Raw genomic sequence first — 15,434 nt, forward strand, 5'->3', positions numbered from 1 at the left:
ACTCTGCTTCTGCCCCACCCACCCGTCCTCAGAGAGGCTGTGATGACGGAACAAGTGTGCAGGCTGAGTCCCAGTGAGTCCCAGATGGGCTATTAATAAAGATTTAAAGATTAGATTGACTTTGGACCACCACTTAGTTGGCCTAAACCTCAGTTTATCTGTTCTCTGAGGATTAAGAGCAAGGTATTAAGCAACGCATGAGGCGGGCCCAGCCTAGATTGAGGTTCCTAGGAACGACTGGCTAGCTGTCATTCTCCTTTTTGAGCAAAATCATCTGACCTGGAAGCCTGTCTCTCCTTTTCTGTTTGTTTGTTTGTGTGTTTAAAACAAATTATTTTATTTTATTTTATTTTATTTTATTTTATTTTATTTTATTTAGATTGGTGTTCGGCCCCCATGCATGTCTGTGTGAGGGTGTCGTATCTCTTGGAACTAGATTTACAGACAGTTGTGTGGTTGCCGGGACTTGAACCCGGGTCCTTTGGAAGAGCAAGCAGTGCTCTTAACCACTGTGCCTTCTCTCCCGCCCTTCTCCTTTGCTAATGGTGCAAAAAGATAGGGGTCCTGGACCCCACACCCAGGCAGGGGGACTCCATGATGATGGTACACTGAACTCTGTTCTCAAAGAGGCTCACACTTTGTCACGACCTGTGTGCATTACCTTGAAATTCTCGATTGTGTACATATGCACACATGTGGGCATGCACCTTAGTGGATGGCTAGATGCGTGTACTCGTGTGTGCAAATGTGTGTGGAAGCCAGAGGTTGGTCTTCCATGGCCTTCCTCAGGAGTCACCCACCTTACTTTTTGAGGCAAGGGCTTTCATTCGACTAGGCTTGCCTGTCTCCACCTTCCCAGCCAACACCGACACACGCCGACATGCGGACTTTTTACTTGAATTCTGGAGCTCAAACTCACACTTGTGTGGCAAGCTAGCCATACAAGCTAGCCATACAAGCCAGCCATACAAGCTGAGCTTCCTTCCCAGTTCCCACCCTGAAATTCCTCCCCCCCCCCATTTATTCATTTATTTATTTGATGTTCCGATCACTAACCTCCCTTCTTCTGGTCCCCCCTCACACAGTCTCTAACCCCATCCTCCCCTCCTTGTCTCTTCTGAGAGGGTGAACCCCCTCCCCCCATCCTGGTACCCTCCAATCCCTGCGGGCTAGGCTCATCCTTTCCCACTGAGGCCAGACAAGGCAGCCAGTTAGGGGAACAGGATCCACCGACAGACAACAGCTTTAGAGACAGCCCCTGCTCCAGCTGTTGGGGGGACCCACATGAAGACCAACCTGCACATTTGTTACATACATTGGGGGGGGGCACCCTGGAGTTCCTTTTTTTTTTTTAGATGTATTTATATTATGTATGAGTGTTCTATCTGCATGTATACCTGTGTGCTAGAAGAGGGCATCAGATCCCACTACAGATGGTTGTGAGCCACCAGGTGGTTGCTGGGAATTGAATTTAGGACCTCTGGAAGAGCAGCCAGTGCTTTAAACACTGAGCCATCTCTCCACCACCCCACCCCACCCTGGAATTCTTAATGGCTGCTGCACAGAGGGAACCCCTAAACTACCTGCAGGGCCTGAACAGAAACTCAGCTGAATGGATGGACACACTGGCTGGACCTGGTTATTAGCTCTTCCAGAACAGCACTTTAGCATCCTCTACACCTCAGCCCCTCAGCACTGGACCACCGCCTCCACCCACCAACACCCAGCGCAATGCTATGTCTTCCCTACTCCCAAGAGCTCCATGCAGGGCAAGACCCACGGGCAGCGACTGAGGGGGGTGGAGTTGTGAGGCCCCTTTTCCAAACCTGAGGTTGGGCTAAAAAGAAGAGCATTGGGGACTGCCTCACAGAAGCCTCCCACCCACCGCCCACACAGCCCAGCTCCACAGAGAAATGGTGCGTGGGCTCTCTTCCTACTTTTGACGTGGAAGACTCCAGCTCCTTCTCAGTCCTGACTGTCCATCTGTCCTGCTTCCTCCGTTCCTGTCTTCCACTGCCCTCCCCCTTCTTGTGGTCTGTCTACAAAGTTCTCACCTTTCTCTCCTCCTGGTCCCGCCAGCGGGACAGCTCCTTGGGGGCCAGCTGGATTGAGCTCATCTGCACCAGGTTGTTAGGGGTGACGTCACAGTGAGCCACTTTGAGAAACAGGTCCTGTGCGGGGGAAGAGAATGCACCGTTCCACCCTGACAGCACCCATTCCAACCTTCAGTCTGTTCCTGGTGTCCCCCAACCTTCTCCCACCCCCAGCTCACAACATTTCGGGGATCTCGCAGGTTGAAGAGCAGGCTGCGGTACTTGTTCTTGTAGCGGAGGTTGGTGTCTTGTGTCAGGTGGAAGAGGGCCTCCTCAATGCCCTCTGCGATGGCCTCTACCTCATCTTCCCTCAACGCCAGGTCAGGAAGCTCCTGGGCACTGTGAGGACAAGCAAGGCTGAGCAGGAAAGCTCTTCCCTCACTTATTCTGAGAGGGAGGCATAAGGGTGGGAGACAGGGGCCGAGCCATCTCCGTTCTTGGATGGGTGCTCTCCCACGGACCTGTTGACTCCTGCCCTTGCTCTGTGCAGAAGATATGTTACATCTTCCATTTACCTAGGGAGAGCTCAGAGTTCAGGACTCACCCTGTCTTAGTCAGGGTTTCTATTCCTGCACAGACATCATGACCAAGAAGCAAGTTAGGGAAGAAAGGGTTTATTCGGCTTACACTTCTATACTGCTGTTCATCACCAAGGAAGTCAGGACTGGAACTCAGGCAGGTCAGGAAGCAGGAGCTGATGCAGGGGCCATGGAGGGATGTTCTTTACTGGCTTGCTTCCCCTGGCTTGCTCAGCCTGCTCTCTTATAGAACCAAGACTACCAGCCCAGAGATGGTCCCACCCACAAGGGGAACTCCCCCCTTGATCACTAATTGAGAAAATGCCTTACAGTTGGATCTCATGGAGGCATTTCCTCAACTGAAGCTCCTTTCTCTGTGATAACTCCAGCTGTGTCAAGTTGACACACAAAACCAGCCAGTACACACCCTAACGCTACCCAACAGACCTAAGCAAGCAAAAGCAAGGGTCAGAGTCAGGCTGCTCGGTCCCGCTAGACAGCTGCATTGGCGTGGAGAGGGTCAAGCCTGGGCTTGGAGGTTAAGGAGTCAACCGGACAAGAGAACCAAGCTGAGGTTGGTATAGCAAAAGATCAACCAAGGGAAGGGCAGTCACGATCCTGATCTACTGCTGACTCTGCCTTCCCTGAGCTTGGTTTCACCCTCTTGTCAGTGAGAACCCTCAGAACTCTGAGATCCTGTCAGCCCAGACTCTCTGCAACTGAAGCCACGCATCACAGACACCCAGGTTCACATTTCAGCTTGCCACTGGCTGTGTGGGTCAGTAACCACCCCAATATCAAATAGAATTAGGCACTCATACATACCGTCTCCGTCTCCGTCTCCGTCTCCGTCTCCGTCTCCGTCTCCGTCTCCGTCTCCGTCTCCGTCTCCGTCTCCGTCTCCGTCTCTGTCTCTCTCTGTGTGCACCATCCCCGCCCCCAAATGTGGCCTAGCCGGAAGCTACACAGGATAGCCTTACCGAGTCCACAGCACCTCCTGCATGGCACGGACCACGGTAGATCGCACTCCAGCATCCAAAGGTGTCATTCCCTGCTCGCCTGGGGTAGGGACAATGTGTCATGCAATCCCAGGGGACAACAAGGAAAGGGGGGAGGGGCTCCGATCCCCCCCACTCATGGCCCTAGGAGCCCTGTTCTTTTGGAGAAGAACTCTGAGCTGATCCCAGAAGTGTGGAGCAGGGTGAGACTCCACCCCCTGGCTCTCGTCACCTGGGTCCTCTGCCCTCTGCTGAAGAAGTTCTGTATGCTCAGTTTCTGAAGGATCACTCTGCAGAGAGAGATGAGTATGGTGGAGAGGCCCAGTCCAGCCAAAGCTGCCTTGTGTGTGTGTTGGGGGGGGCGGTGTCCATTCATCTATGGCCACTCGGCCCCTAGGGAGAGGTCCCTTAAGATGCTTTAGAGCAAAGGAAGGATGTAAGAATACCCCACAGTCCCATTCCAATGATTGGCTGGAAACCCTGATGTAGCAGGGTCAGCTGAGTTCACCGTAGATAGAGCCTTTCCAAACACAATAGAGGAATACCATTCCCCAACTCCCCTAAACTCCCAAACCTAGTAGGAAGAGCATCCAAGAACCCAGGCCAGCATCCAAATGGGGATCACCTGCCTCTCTGTGACCCTGGCCAAGTCATCCGATCCTGGGCCTCAGTGACATCAGGTGGAACGTCCCCATGGACAAGATCAATCACTAGCCCCCTAGGCAAGGAAGCCAGCTTTGTACCTGACAAGGGGTAGGGTGAGCAGTTGTGGGCCTTCTCTTCCTTCTGGCTGAGTTGGTGTCCAACTCCTCCAGAGGTTCAATCTGTCCTGGCTGACTGCTGCTGGCGGCTCCCACAAGCCTGATTCCTGACCCAGTGCAGACCTGCTGAGAGAGAATATGGCAAGACTCTGCCTGAAATCCTTCCTGCCTTGGCTTCAATTGTTTATCATCTCTGGCTTCCACCGGCCAGTGACTTCAATGAATACAGGGTCAGGACTATACCCTCTAGAATCTACAAAGGCCTGGCACATAGTAGGGCTCACTAAGTGTCTGCTGCCTGGCTAGCCTCTGTCCCAGGAATGAAGCCACCTGTCTTTGTGCTGACCCTCTTGCTTCCCCTCTAACTCCCTGGCCCATTTGCCATCAGCAGGCTATATATACACTAGGACCCCTGTCACCGTCATCAGGAAGAACACACCTGTCCTCACTCCACCCCCTCCTGCTCAAACATTCCAGGGGCTCTCTGTGAAGCTAAAGCTCTTATCACCCATGCATTGCCTCTGAGAGAAAGCTCTTTGTGGCTATTTAAAGGTGATGAGCAGTTTGAGCGCTGCTAGCCTATCTCTCCCTTTCACCACTACTGCTGGGAACCTCTGTTCCTTTGGAGCCCAGAAGCTGTGCCTTTTCATGATTGGTAGATAGAGGGTTTTCAATTCTTTTCTCTCCTTACTTCCTCTGGACTCTTCTCTCTTTTTTCAAAGATACATTTTAATTCTTTTCCAATATATAGCAAATTACAGGAATTATGTTGGACGTGAGTTTGTGTGTGGAGGGGTGGTGGTGTTGGGTGCAAGGTCTGAAAGAAACCGGAAGTCTAAGCTTTAGCATCCCTGAGGTAAGGGGAGAGGGCAGGAGAGAGGGCTCAGAGAGCCTTTGCTGAGGGGGGCTGGCCCTGGCCCACCCACACTCCAGAGCAAAGCGGGATGAAGGATGACGATGAAGAAGCAGCACCTACATAGTATGCAGTCTTCACCCCCCAGGGCACTCGCGCCTCCTTGGAGAAAAAATAAAGAGGGTCCAGAGATTAGAATCCAGAGGACCCGGTAATCCAGCCCAACCCAAAGTACTCACAACAACAGTGTGCTTACAGGGCTAACATCTGTAAAAAAAAGACACTAGCTTCTACTAACCGGGCATTGTTAATACACTATAACACATCCAGACTATAAATACTATTTGAACATTAATCAGGGATGGGAGTCATTAAAAGACGACCTTCTCCTGGGGCCTGGAGGGCGGGCACACAACCTACATGAACTCAGTGCCTTCCCAGACCACGAGGAAGTGGACACCCTGCTACCACTTCACAGATGAAGAACCTGAGGCTTCAGTCGTCTGTAGCGAGTGCTAAGCTGCTGAGCTGTGCAGTTAATATTGGAGCCTAATTCTCCCTGATTCCACAGCCCCAGCCCTACGTGAGGCTATGGAAAGATTCATGGGATGATGTCGTGATGTGTTATTAGGAGGAAAGGGGGAAAAATAGGTTAGAAAACATTGTCTGTTGCATAAGCCCATTTATGTAAATATATATTTATAGATGCAAAATAGATGTTATCCCTAGGGAATGAATTCCGGGGAGACTTTCATTTTCTACATGTGTACACTTGGGAATTGATGTTATTCAAGATGAACACGTATTTCTTTCATAACCAGAAACATATTTTTTATTAAAAAGCGAGTGCAGAACAATATATGTAGCATGCTACCATTTGCGTTACAGGGAGAATGAATTTTTAAATGTGTATTTGCTTGGCTACACATAAAACATATCTGGAAGTCTCTACAGATCCTAACAGTCCTGACTGCCGGCGGGGAAGACCCTGGTGCTGGGATGGAGACTCAGCATTTGGTTTTTTGTTTTGGTTTTTTTTGTTTGTTTGTTTTGTTTGTTTTCGAGACAGGGTTTCTCTGTGTAGCCCTGGCTGCCCTGGCACTCACTTTGTAGACCAGGCTGACCTCGAACTCACAAATCTGCCTGCCTCTGCCTCCCGAGTGCTAGGATTAAAGGCGTGCACCACCACGCCCGGCCGGTTTCTTTTTCAAACCATGAGATGAATCAGCCTTTCAAAGAAAGTGACAGGAGAGGAAAAAGGAAAAGGGGACGCAGGGCTGGGAAGTGGGAAAGGTATTAAGACCAGCCTGTCCCTCGAAGTAGGCTGGCTCTGGATTCAGGGGTCCTTCCACCGGCCGCACAAGGCTCAGCCTTCTGATGTTCGAGACAGAACACAGGAAGGGATGGAAGTATGATATCGTTAAAGGGAGACAGGGATGGAAGGGAAAAAACAAAAACAATCAGATTCAGTTGGGAACCAAACACAACTTCGGGAAATAAAAACATAATTAAAATAAAAAATAAAACCTCGGTGTATAGGTTTAATAGCATATTAGACACAGCTGAAGCCAATTAATGAGCTGGGACATGGATCTCAAGAAATTATCCAGAACAGTCGCAGCACAGAGACTGCGGGGCAAAGTCAAGAAGATGCAAATGCTGGGAGTGAGCGGGACTAATTAATCTAGCTAATTAGGAGAGAGAAGAAAATGTGGTAGAGGCAGCACTTGAAGGTACACAGCTAAGGATTTCTCCCCAACTGATAAAAGAGGGCAATTCACAGCTTTAAAAAGTTCTGTGGAGTCCAGACAGGGAAATTAAAGGAACCTCACACCTATAGACATCAATCCCCAGGAATAAGAAAATTCAAAAAAAAATCAAGAAAGGACTGGAGAGGCGGCTCAGCAGCTGGCCGTTTCAGAGGACCTGAGTTCTGGTCCCAGCACCTACATGTAATGACTCACAATAACTGCCGGTAACTCCAGCTCCAGGCAGAGTAGGTGTCCTATTCTGACCTCCAAGTGTACATGCATGCGTGTACTGCACACATACACAAACATACACACATGCACATACACACATTCACACATGCTCATACACACATACACACACATGCACACATGCACATACACACACATGCACACATGCACATATACACACATGCACATACACATACATGCACACACAATGCATATACACACAAACACACACATGCACATACACACACTCACACATACACACACATGCACATACACTCACACACATGCTCTCACACACACATACACACATACATACATATGCACACACATGCACATATACACACATGCACATACACACACATGCACATACACACAAACACACACATGTACACACATGCACATACACGCATACACACACATCCACACATACACTCACACACATGCACTTACATACATACTCACACATGCACACACATGCACATACACACATACACACACATGCACACATACACGCACATACACACATACACACATACACGCTCACACGCATGCAAACAGATTCACAATTTAAAAAGCGAGGGAGGCTGGTGAGAAGGCTCAGGGGTTAGGAGCACTTGATGCTCTTGAGGAGGACTGGGGTTCAGTTGCCAGTACCCACGTTAAGCAACCCACCAACCACCTGTAACTGAGATTCCAGGGGCTCTAACACCCTTTCCCGACTCCACGGGCACCTGCACGCATGGGCTGCACTCAGGTGCACAGATAGACACCTACTTCTTTTAAAAAATAAAAATATAATTTTAAAAATCAAAGAAAAATAATAGCCAGCAAGACCATTAAAATGGCCTGCTGTTGTGCTCTGAATGCCCTCTACCACGCCCAGGTGGGCAACCAACCCTGTCTTTAACACATCTTACACTACAGGAGACCGAGGCACAGAGATTGGCTAATTAGGTAGCAAACCAAAGAGCTGACATTTAAGCCCAGCCAGTCTGAGTCTAGAAGGTGCTACCTTCACCCAGCATTCACTAAATGACACCGTGCCTATGGAAGGGACAGGCACTTAGCCAAACAGCTGACTCCCCAGTGTCGATAAGGAAAAGCAGAGCACGTGGGGTATTATTTTTAAGGTGCTCAAATAAAGCAATCATCCCTAGCCACTGTAGATCAGGGCAAAATCTTTGTTTGAGAATATAATGAGAAAAGACACAGCAGAGAAAAACAGAAGTTATCCTTCTTGATAATTGCAAGTTACTCAGTAAACAAAATGTACTTAAGGCAAAATGAATGAAAAAGACCAAAAAAAAAAAAATGTAAAAACACTAAAGGATGAACCTGAGTTGGAAGGAAAAACAAATTATCCCACACAGGAAACATGAGTTGCAATGAGAAACTTTGAGCCAGGAAAAAAAAAAATACCGTGTTGAACCTAAACATTGTCTAGAATTACAATGATGGTGTGTAATTTGGGGGATTAAAAACATAAGAAAGGACCAATTTACCCGATAACAATGGTTCACAAATTGGGAAGGAGCGTGCTTGGAATTAAAACATCCCATGACTCTTGTTCCATTCAGGGGAAGCTGTATCCTTGGGCAAGTGAATTATTCGTGTTAAAATTCCCAGGAGAGCCAGTGAACGGGTCCAAGCAAGACACAGCAAGATGGAACGGAGGTAGATAAGCCAGGAGTTGCCAGAATGCACTTGGGTCTGTGGCACATGCCTGCAGTCTCAGAAGCTGAGGCAGGAGGATTATGAGTTAGAGTCCTGCTTGGGCTATATACCAAAGTCATGTCTCAAATGAAAAGAACTAATACATAAGTGAATTAGTATTCCAGACAATTACAAAAATGATCAGGTTTTTAGTTATTTATTCACTTATTAGGAAAAAAAAGTGTTTATTTGCTCCACTTCAAGGAGTTGCAGGGGGCAGAAAAAAAAAGAAAGAAAATCCTGTTATGAAAGATAAACACTATTTCTAAAATATAATGAGGCGAAGAGACAAAAATGGAGTAGTAATGTGAGATTGGTTGTATTCCAAGCACAACGAAACACCGGAATGATTTAAACAGCAAAGAGTAAGCGGCTTCAGAGGCAGAAAAACATCATTCCAGAGACTTCACAACTCAGTGAGACTCGGGTCTACCACAGAGCCACAGCTCGGCACTCATAAGCATCAAATAACATAATCTCAAATGCTAGGAAGCAAACGTTGACAGAGTTACAAGAAAAAGACAAATTTGCTATCACAACAGGCCCATGTCTCTGAGTCAAGCAGACAAGACAACCCGTGGGAATAAAAAAAGATTTGGCAAACCAACTAACCGGCTGCTTTACCTTGCATGGATAACACTGCCCCAACAACGACGGAACATTCATTCTTTTCAAGGATACATGTAACATACATGAATCACTGCACAGCCTGAGCCACAAACCAGAGGTTAGTACTCCTTAGGTAATGAGGGTTTGCCCTCAGGTGAGTGAGACATGTGTACCTGGTATTTCAGGTGGCCAGAAGAGGGTGCAGGAGCCCTGGAACTAGAATTAAGAGGTAGCTGTGGAGCCGGGCGTGGTGGCGCACGCCTTTAATCCCAGCACTCGGGAGGCAGAGGCAGGCGGATTTCTGAGTTCGAGGCCAGCCTGGTCTACAAAGTGAGTTCCAGGACAGCCAGAGCTATACAGAGAAACCCTGTCTCGAAAAACCAAAAAAAAAAAAAAGAGGTAGCTGTGAACCCTCACGTGGGTGTTAAGAACTGAACTTGGGGCCTCTGCAAAAGCAGCAACTACTCTTACTGTTAAACCATCCATGGGGGGCTGGAGAGATGGCTCAGTGGGTAAGAGCACCCGACTGCTCTTCCGAAGGTCCAGAGTTCAAATCCCAGCAACCACATGGTGGCTCACAACCATCCTTAACGAGATCTGACGCCCTCTTCTGGTGTGTCTGAAGACAGCTACAGTGTACTTACATATAATAAATTAAAAAAAAAAAAAAAAACATCCCTGGTGGTTTGAATGGGAATGCCCCCCCCACACACACACAAATAGGGTCATATGTTTGACCTGTTTGGAAGGATTAGAAGGTGTGATCTTGTTGGAGAAGGTGTACCAGTGGCAAGAAGCCATTGTGAAATATTCATGCCAATAAGCCAAGGAATAGAAATGCAGATAACATGAACTCATATCTAGAAAAAGACAACTCAACAGCAAGATTGGCTCAGAACGTAAGACATCGAGATGGATATGATAAGCAGACTCCCCTCTTCCTGAAGCACAGGGTGGGTGCAAAGCACTGGTAAGGTGATATTAAAATCTATCCAAGTCGCCGGGCGTGGTGGCACACACCTTTAATCCCAGCACTCAGGAGGCAGAGGCAGGCAGATTTCTGAGTTCAAGGCCAGCCTGGTCTACAGAGTGAGTTCCAGGACAACTAGGACTACACAGAAAAACCCTGTCTCAAAAAGCAAGCAAACAAACAAATCTGTCCAAGTCACTGTCGGTGATAGTGATATGTTAAAGGAGGTTGTTTTAATTTCATTACATCTATTTATTCAGGGGGTCGGGCATGTTCTGGATGTGATGGACCTGTGTGTACGTCTCCTGCCATTTGGATGTCAGAGATCAAACTCAGGTCCCTCAGGTTTAGCGGCAGAAACCTTGACTTACAAAGCCACCTCCCTGGCCCCAATTCTGTAAGTCTGTACTGTAAGGACCCCTTCTGAAGTTCATTTTCTAGTTGACAAGATGCCAGTGGTGAAGCAACCTGACTCCCTAGTGAACAGCTACTGGGACTCTGGCTCCCTGCCTTGAGAAAATTGTCAGTCCAACAGGCAGCCTAACTGCCTTACATCAGGACCAGAATAGGCCATAAATGTCTTTAAAACAAACAAACAAACAAACAAACTGCAGGATGGTCTGCAGGAAGCTCAGCAGAAAAGAGTACTGGATGCTCTTCCAGAGGACCTGGGTTTGGTTTCAAGCACCCACACGGACACTCACAACAACCTGTAACATCAGTTCCAGGGGATCTGATGTTCTCTTCCAGACTCTGCGGACATCACGCATGCACGTAGTGCACAGACATATATGCAAGCAAAACACCATGCACATAAGAAATAAAAATGAATAAATGAAAATAAATGAAAACAAACAAACTACAGGCTGTGCCAACTCACTGCCTAGGCCCCGAAGGCACAGTCTCTCTCAGATGCTACCACCACGTACCCCAGTGAGCTCAGCCTTTGACAGCAGCCAGGGTTCCAGCGTGCAACTCTTTCCACCTGGGCTTGTCTGGAAGTTGCAAAGCCATTTACAAGCAAGGGCTGAGGAATCCCAGCCTTCGGGGCCCATCCATGATTCATCACCTTATAGGACAAAGGGTCTCAATACCTGAGCCCTGCAGGAGAACCAAAGGGACCTTGCTGTGGCTCCCACCTGCCTCCTGCCTCCCTTGATGCTACCAGGGACCAGCACTTGGCCCACTTCTATCTGTGTAGAAAGAAAGAACGGCCAACTAGCTGACTCATAACACACCTGCAACCACAGGATACTCCCAATCCACAGGGAAGAAACAGCTCTCCTGAAGAAAATACCGTTCTAAGGACTGTGGGTTTTTCGGGTTATTTTGTTTGTTTGTTTGTTTGTTTGTTTGTTTGTTTGTCTGTCTTTAAACAATACTCTATTCCCACAATGTTCAAAAATCAAGTAATTCCAACCTCATAGAAATTACTCCAGAAGACTGTACAACCCACAGATCAGTCATTTCGGGACAGTTAACTCATCAACTGAAATGCGAAAAAAAAATTGCAAGCAAATTATTAAAAGAACTTAGCAAATAGGAAGGATACACAGGAAAAAAACCCCACCAGGACATTATCAAGTCGGGTTTGTTTCAGTAAGGCAAGATTGGCTTAATATTTAAAAACTCATTAACTCTACTACATTAATAAATTAGGGAGTGAAAATCATATGATTATCTCCCCAAATGCACTGTGCATTCAGAATAATTAGCAATCCAGGGACAGAAGAAAGCTTCCCCGGCACGCTAAAGAACATCAATAGGAAAACACTTCAATGTGAAATCCTGGACAATTTCACTTAACACTCACGACAGTCAACGCTACCCACAACCACCTTTATCCAGGGTTATATTAATGTAGCAGGTAAGGATGTGTGTGTGTGTGTGTGTGTGTGTGTGTGTGTGTGACACAAAGGACTATAAGGACTTAATAACACAACTGCCATTTGTCAGCATGGAACTGTGTCTACAGAACACAGCAACTGCCTAACAGATAAATTATACGAATTAGTAAGAGTTCAGCAAGATTCCTACATACAAAATCAATGAGCAAAAATCAATCGTTTTTTTTTTTTAATATGCCAGCAGCAGCCAGACACTGCAATTTTTAAAGTTTCCATGTTAGAAAGGCATGGAAAATATCAAGCAGTATGAGTAGTTCCTGTGAGCCCTCAGATGGGAAGACCATCTCATCCCCTGGGAAGTGACACGAGGTCCTGATCCTCTGATGCAGACACCATCTTGGAGGGTCCACAGGGAACAGAGAGAGCAGGAGTTAGCCCACCTGCAGCCCGACTGTAATGAGGACACCGGGAGACTGCTCTGAGCACACTTCTTGAAGGCCGGTGCTGGAGTCTCCCAAGAAGATGCACAGATAGGAGAAGAACAGCCCTAAATGTGAGCAGCACCATCCCATTGGCTGGGAGCCTAGACAATACCAAACGAGGTCTATAGCGAGGGAGACCGCTCAGCTTCCTGGTCACTGCCTCTGCCTCAGCCTGACTTTCCTGTGGTGATGGACTAGACCCTCTGAAATCACTCGCTAGAATAACTCCTCCATGGGGTGGTTCTTCTCCAGGATTTTCACAGCTGTAGAGCACCACACAGGGCCGGGCAGTGATGATGAAGGCCTTTAATCTCAGCACTCAGGAGGTAGGGGAAGCCTGAGTTCGAGGCCAGCCTGGTCTACAGAGCAAGTTCCAGGACAGCCTGGGGCATAGAGAGGAACTCTGCCTCAAAAAACAAACAAACAAACAAACAAACAAACAAACACCACACAGAAGGACCGAAGGACCCACCTAAGGACCGTTTAACTATGGACCAGGAATGCAATACATTATAGAATAAACAACCTCATTTCTTCAGCTTCTGGGAAAAGGAATCAAAACCCTACAAGAGACAGGGGAGCCTGTGGTTTAAAAGAAACATGAAATACTTATCAAGCACTTAAAATGCGCAGACTTCATTTGGATCCAACATTAAAAGGCAGACTATAAAAATAAATCATGAGCTGGTTATGGGGGTACATACGTTTATCCCAGCACTCAGGAGGCAGAGGCATGTGGAGTATGAGTTTGAGACCAGCCTGATCTATACAGGGAATATATATATATATATATATATATATATATATATATATATATATCAAGGCATACGTCACCACCACCATCTGGATTGAATGAGTATTTAATTGTTAATACTATTAAGGAATTGTTGCCATCCTGAAAAGAAGGTGACGCTTGGTAGCTAACATGGTGTGGGAGAAGAGGGACTTCATCCCATGAATCAGAAATTACATTCTGTAAGGAGCTACACAGAGAACAGGGCCAGTAACAAAGACTGTGTCCCCTTGACCAAACTCTATCCAAGTTCCTGCAAGGAACCAATTCTCAAACTTATGTCTACAAGGACTTAAAAGCTCAACACTACCCCCCTAGGATGACCCTAGTCTTAAATCACCTGCCTGAGGAAACCCAGCAGAGACCCTCAAGTTCACTGCTAGTTCTGCCAATATCTGCAGACAGGACCAGTTTCCCAGACATGATATCTGTCATCCAGAAGAAAAATTAATCTGCTGACACTTACACCAACCAACCCTTTGGGATTTTCACTTCCCTGCCCAAGTACCTGCCTGCCCTGTCCCTGTTCTTTAAGATGCACAATTGTTTCTGTACAGAAAGGAGCTGAGAGGGTTCAATGGTGGCAGCAATGGAGGTGGCATTGCACGCCTTTAATTCCAGCACTCAGGAGGCAGGGACAGTCAGATCTCTAAATTCAGGGTCAACCTGGTCTACAGAGCAAGTTCCGGGACAGCCAGGGTGCACAGAGAAACTGGATCTCAAGAAGCCATAGAAAAAGAGGAGGAGGAGGAGGAGGAGGAGGAGGAGGAAGACAATAGAGGGAAGGAAGGAAGGAAAGAAGGAAGGAAGGAAGGAAGGAAGGAAGGAAGGAAGGAAGGAAGGAAGGAAGGAAGGAAGGAAGGAAGGCTGGCTGGCTGTGGTTACCAGGATCTAGAGGTAAACAGGAATGGGAACGGGGAATTACCGTCTGATAGGTGAATTCAGTTGTAGGGTGTGTGTGTACTAAATGCCACTGACCTATATACACTTAAAAACTAAGACCCAAATTTTATGTTATATGTATTTTACACAATAAAAATTTTTAGAATTTCTTTCACCAACAGATACTGTAAGAAACGCAAAATTGTGGACTTGGAGAGTCTCTGGCTCAGTGGTTAAAAATGCTCACTACAGAGCCGGGCGTGGTGGCGCGCGCCTTTAATCCCAGCACTTGGGAGGCAGAGGCAGGCGGATTTCTGAGTTCGAGGCCAGCCTGGTCTACAAAGTGAGTTCCAGGACAGCCAGGGCTACACAGAGAAACCCTGTCTCAAAAAACCAAAAAAAAAAAAAAAAAAAAATGCTCACTACTCTCACAGAGGACCTGAGTTCAGCTCTTAGCACCCGCATGGTGGCTCACAACCTCCTGTAACTCCAGCTCCTGGGGATATGATGCCTTCTTCTGGTCTCCAAGGTACCCACTCTCATGCACAAACTCACACACAGGCACACACACATCCACAAATAACAATAAAACACAACTGGAAAGGAATAGTATCCAGAATATATAAAGAATTCCTATGGATTCATAAGATGTTAACATACATATATATAAATGTATGTGTGTGCACATATTTTATATATATACATATATTATATATATACATATATATATGACAAAGTTTTAACAGAGACGGCTAAACTAGATGAAAAGTTTCTTTTTTTTTAAGATTTATTTATTTATTATATGTAAGTACACTGTAGCTGTCTTCAGACACACCAGAAGAGGGAGTCAGATCTTGTTACAGATGGTTGTGAGCCACCATGTGGTTGCTGGGATTTGAACTAAGGACCTTTGGAAGAGCAGTCGGGTGCTCTTAC

At 47.0% G+C, this 15,434-nt stretch overlaps 1 protein-coding gene across 1 annotated transcript in view; it reads right to left on the bottom strand.

The window, feature by feature from the left end:
• Spocd1 (SPOC domain containing 1) overlaps positions 1 to 15,434 on the bottom strand; it is a 28,881-nt gene that overhangs the window by 5,484 nt on the left and 7,963 nt on the right. Inside the window, exons 2-9 of the mRNA XM_085838393.1 lie at positions 10,004 to 10,016; positions 7,934 to 7,946; positions 5,347 to 5,385; positions 4,353 to 4,493; positions 3,842 to 3,899; positions 3,592 to 3,670; positions 2,273 to 2,432; positions 2,055 to 2,171 (exon numbers count right to left, since the gene is read on the bottom strand). Coding sequence (XP_085694519.1) covers positions 2,055 to 2,171; positions 2,273 to 2,432; positions 3,592 to 3,670; positions 3,842 to 3,899; positions 4,353 to 4,493; positions 5,347 to 5,385; positions 7,934 to 7,946; positions 10,004 to 10,016 — 620 coding nt within the window. The remainder of the gene's footprint in view (positions 1 to 2,054; positions 2,172 to 2,272; positions 2,433 to 3,591; positions 3,671 to 3,841; positions 3,900 to 4,352; positions 4,494 to 5,346; positions 5,386 to 7,933; positions 7,947 to 10,003; positions 10,017 to 15,434) is intronic.

Source organism: Mus caroli, unplaced genomic scaffold (assembly GCF_978045245.1).
Source record: "Mus caroli unplaced genomic scaffold, Mus_caroli_1 scaffold_6, whole genome shotgun sequence".
NCBI classification, from domain to species: domain Eukaryota; kingdom Metazoa; phylum Chordata; class Mammalia; order Rodentia; family Muridae; genus Mus; species Mus caroli.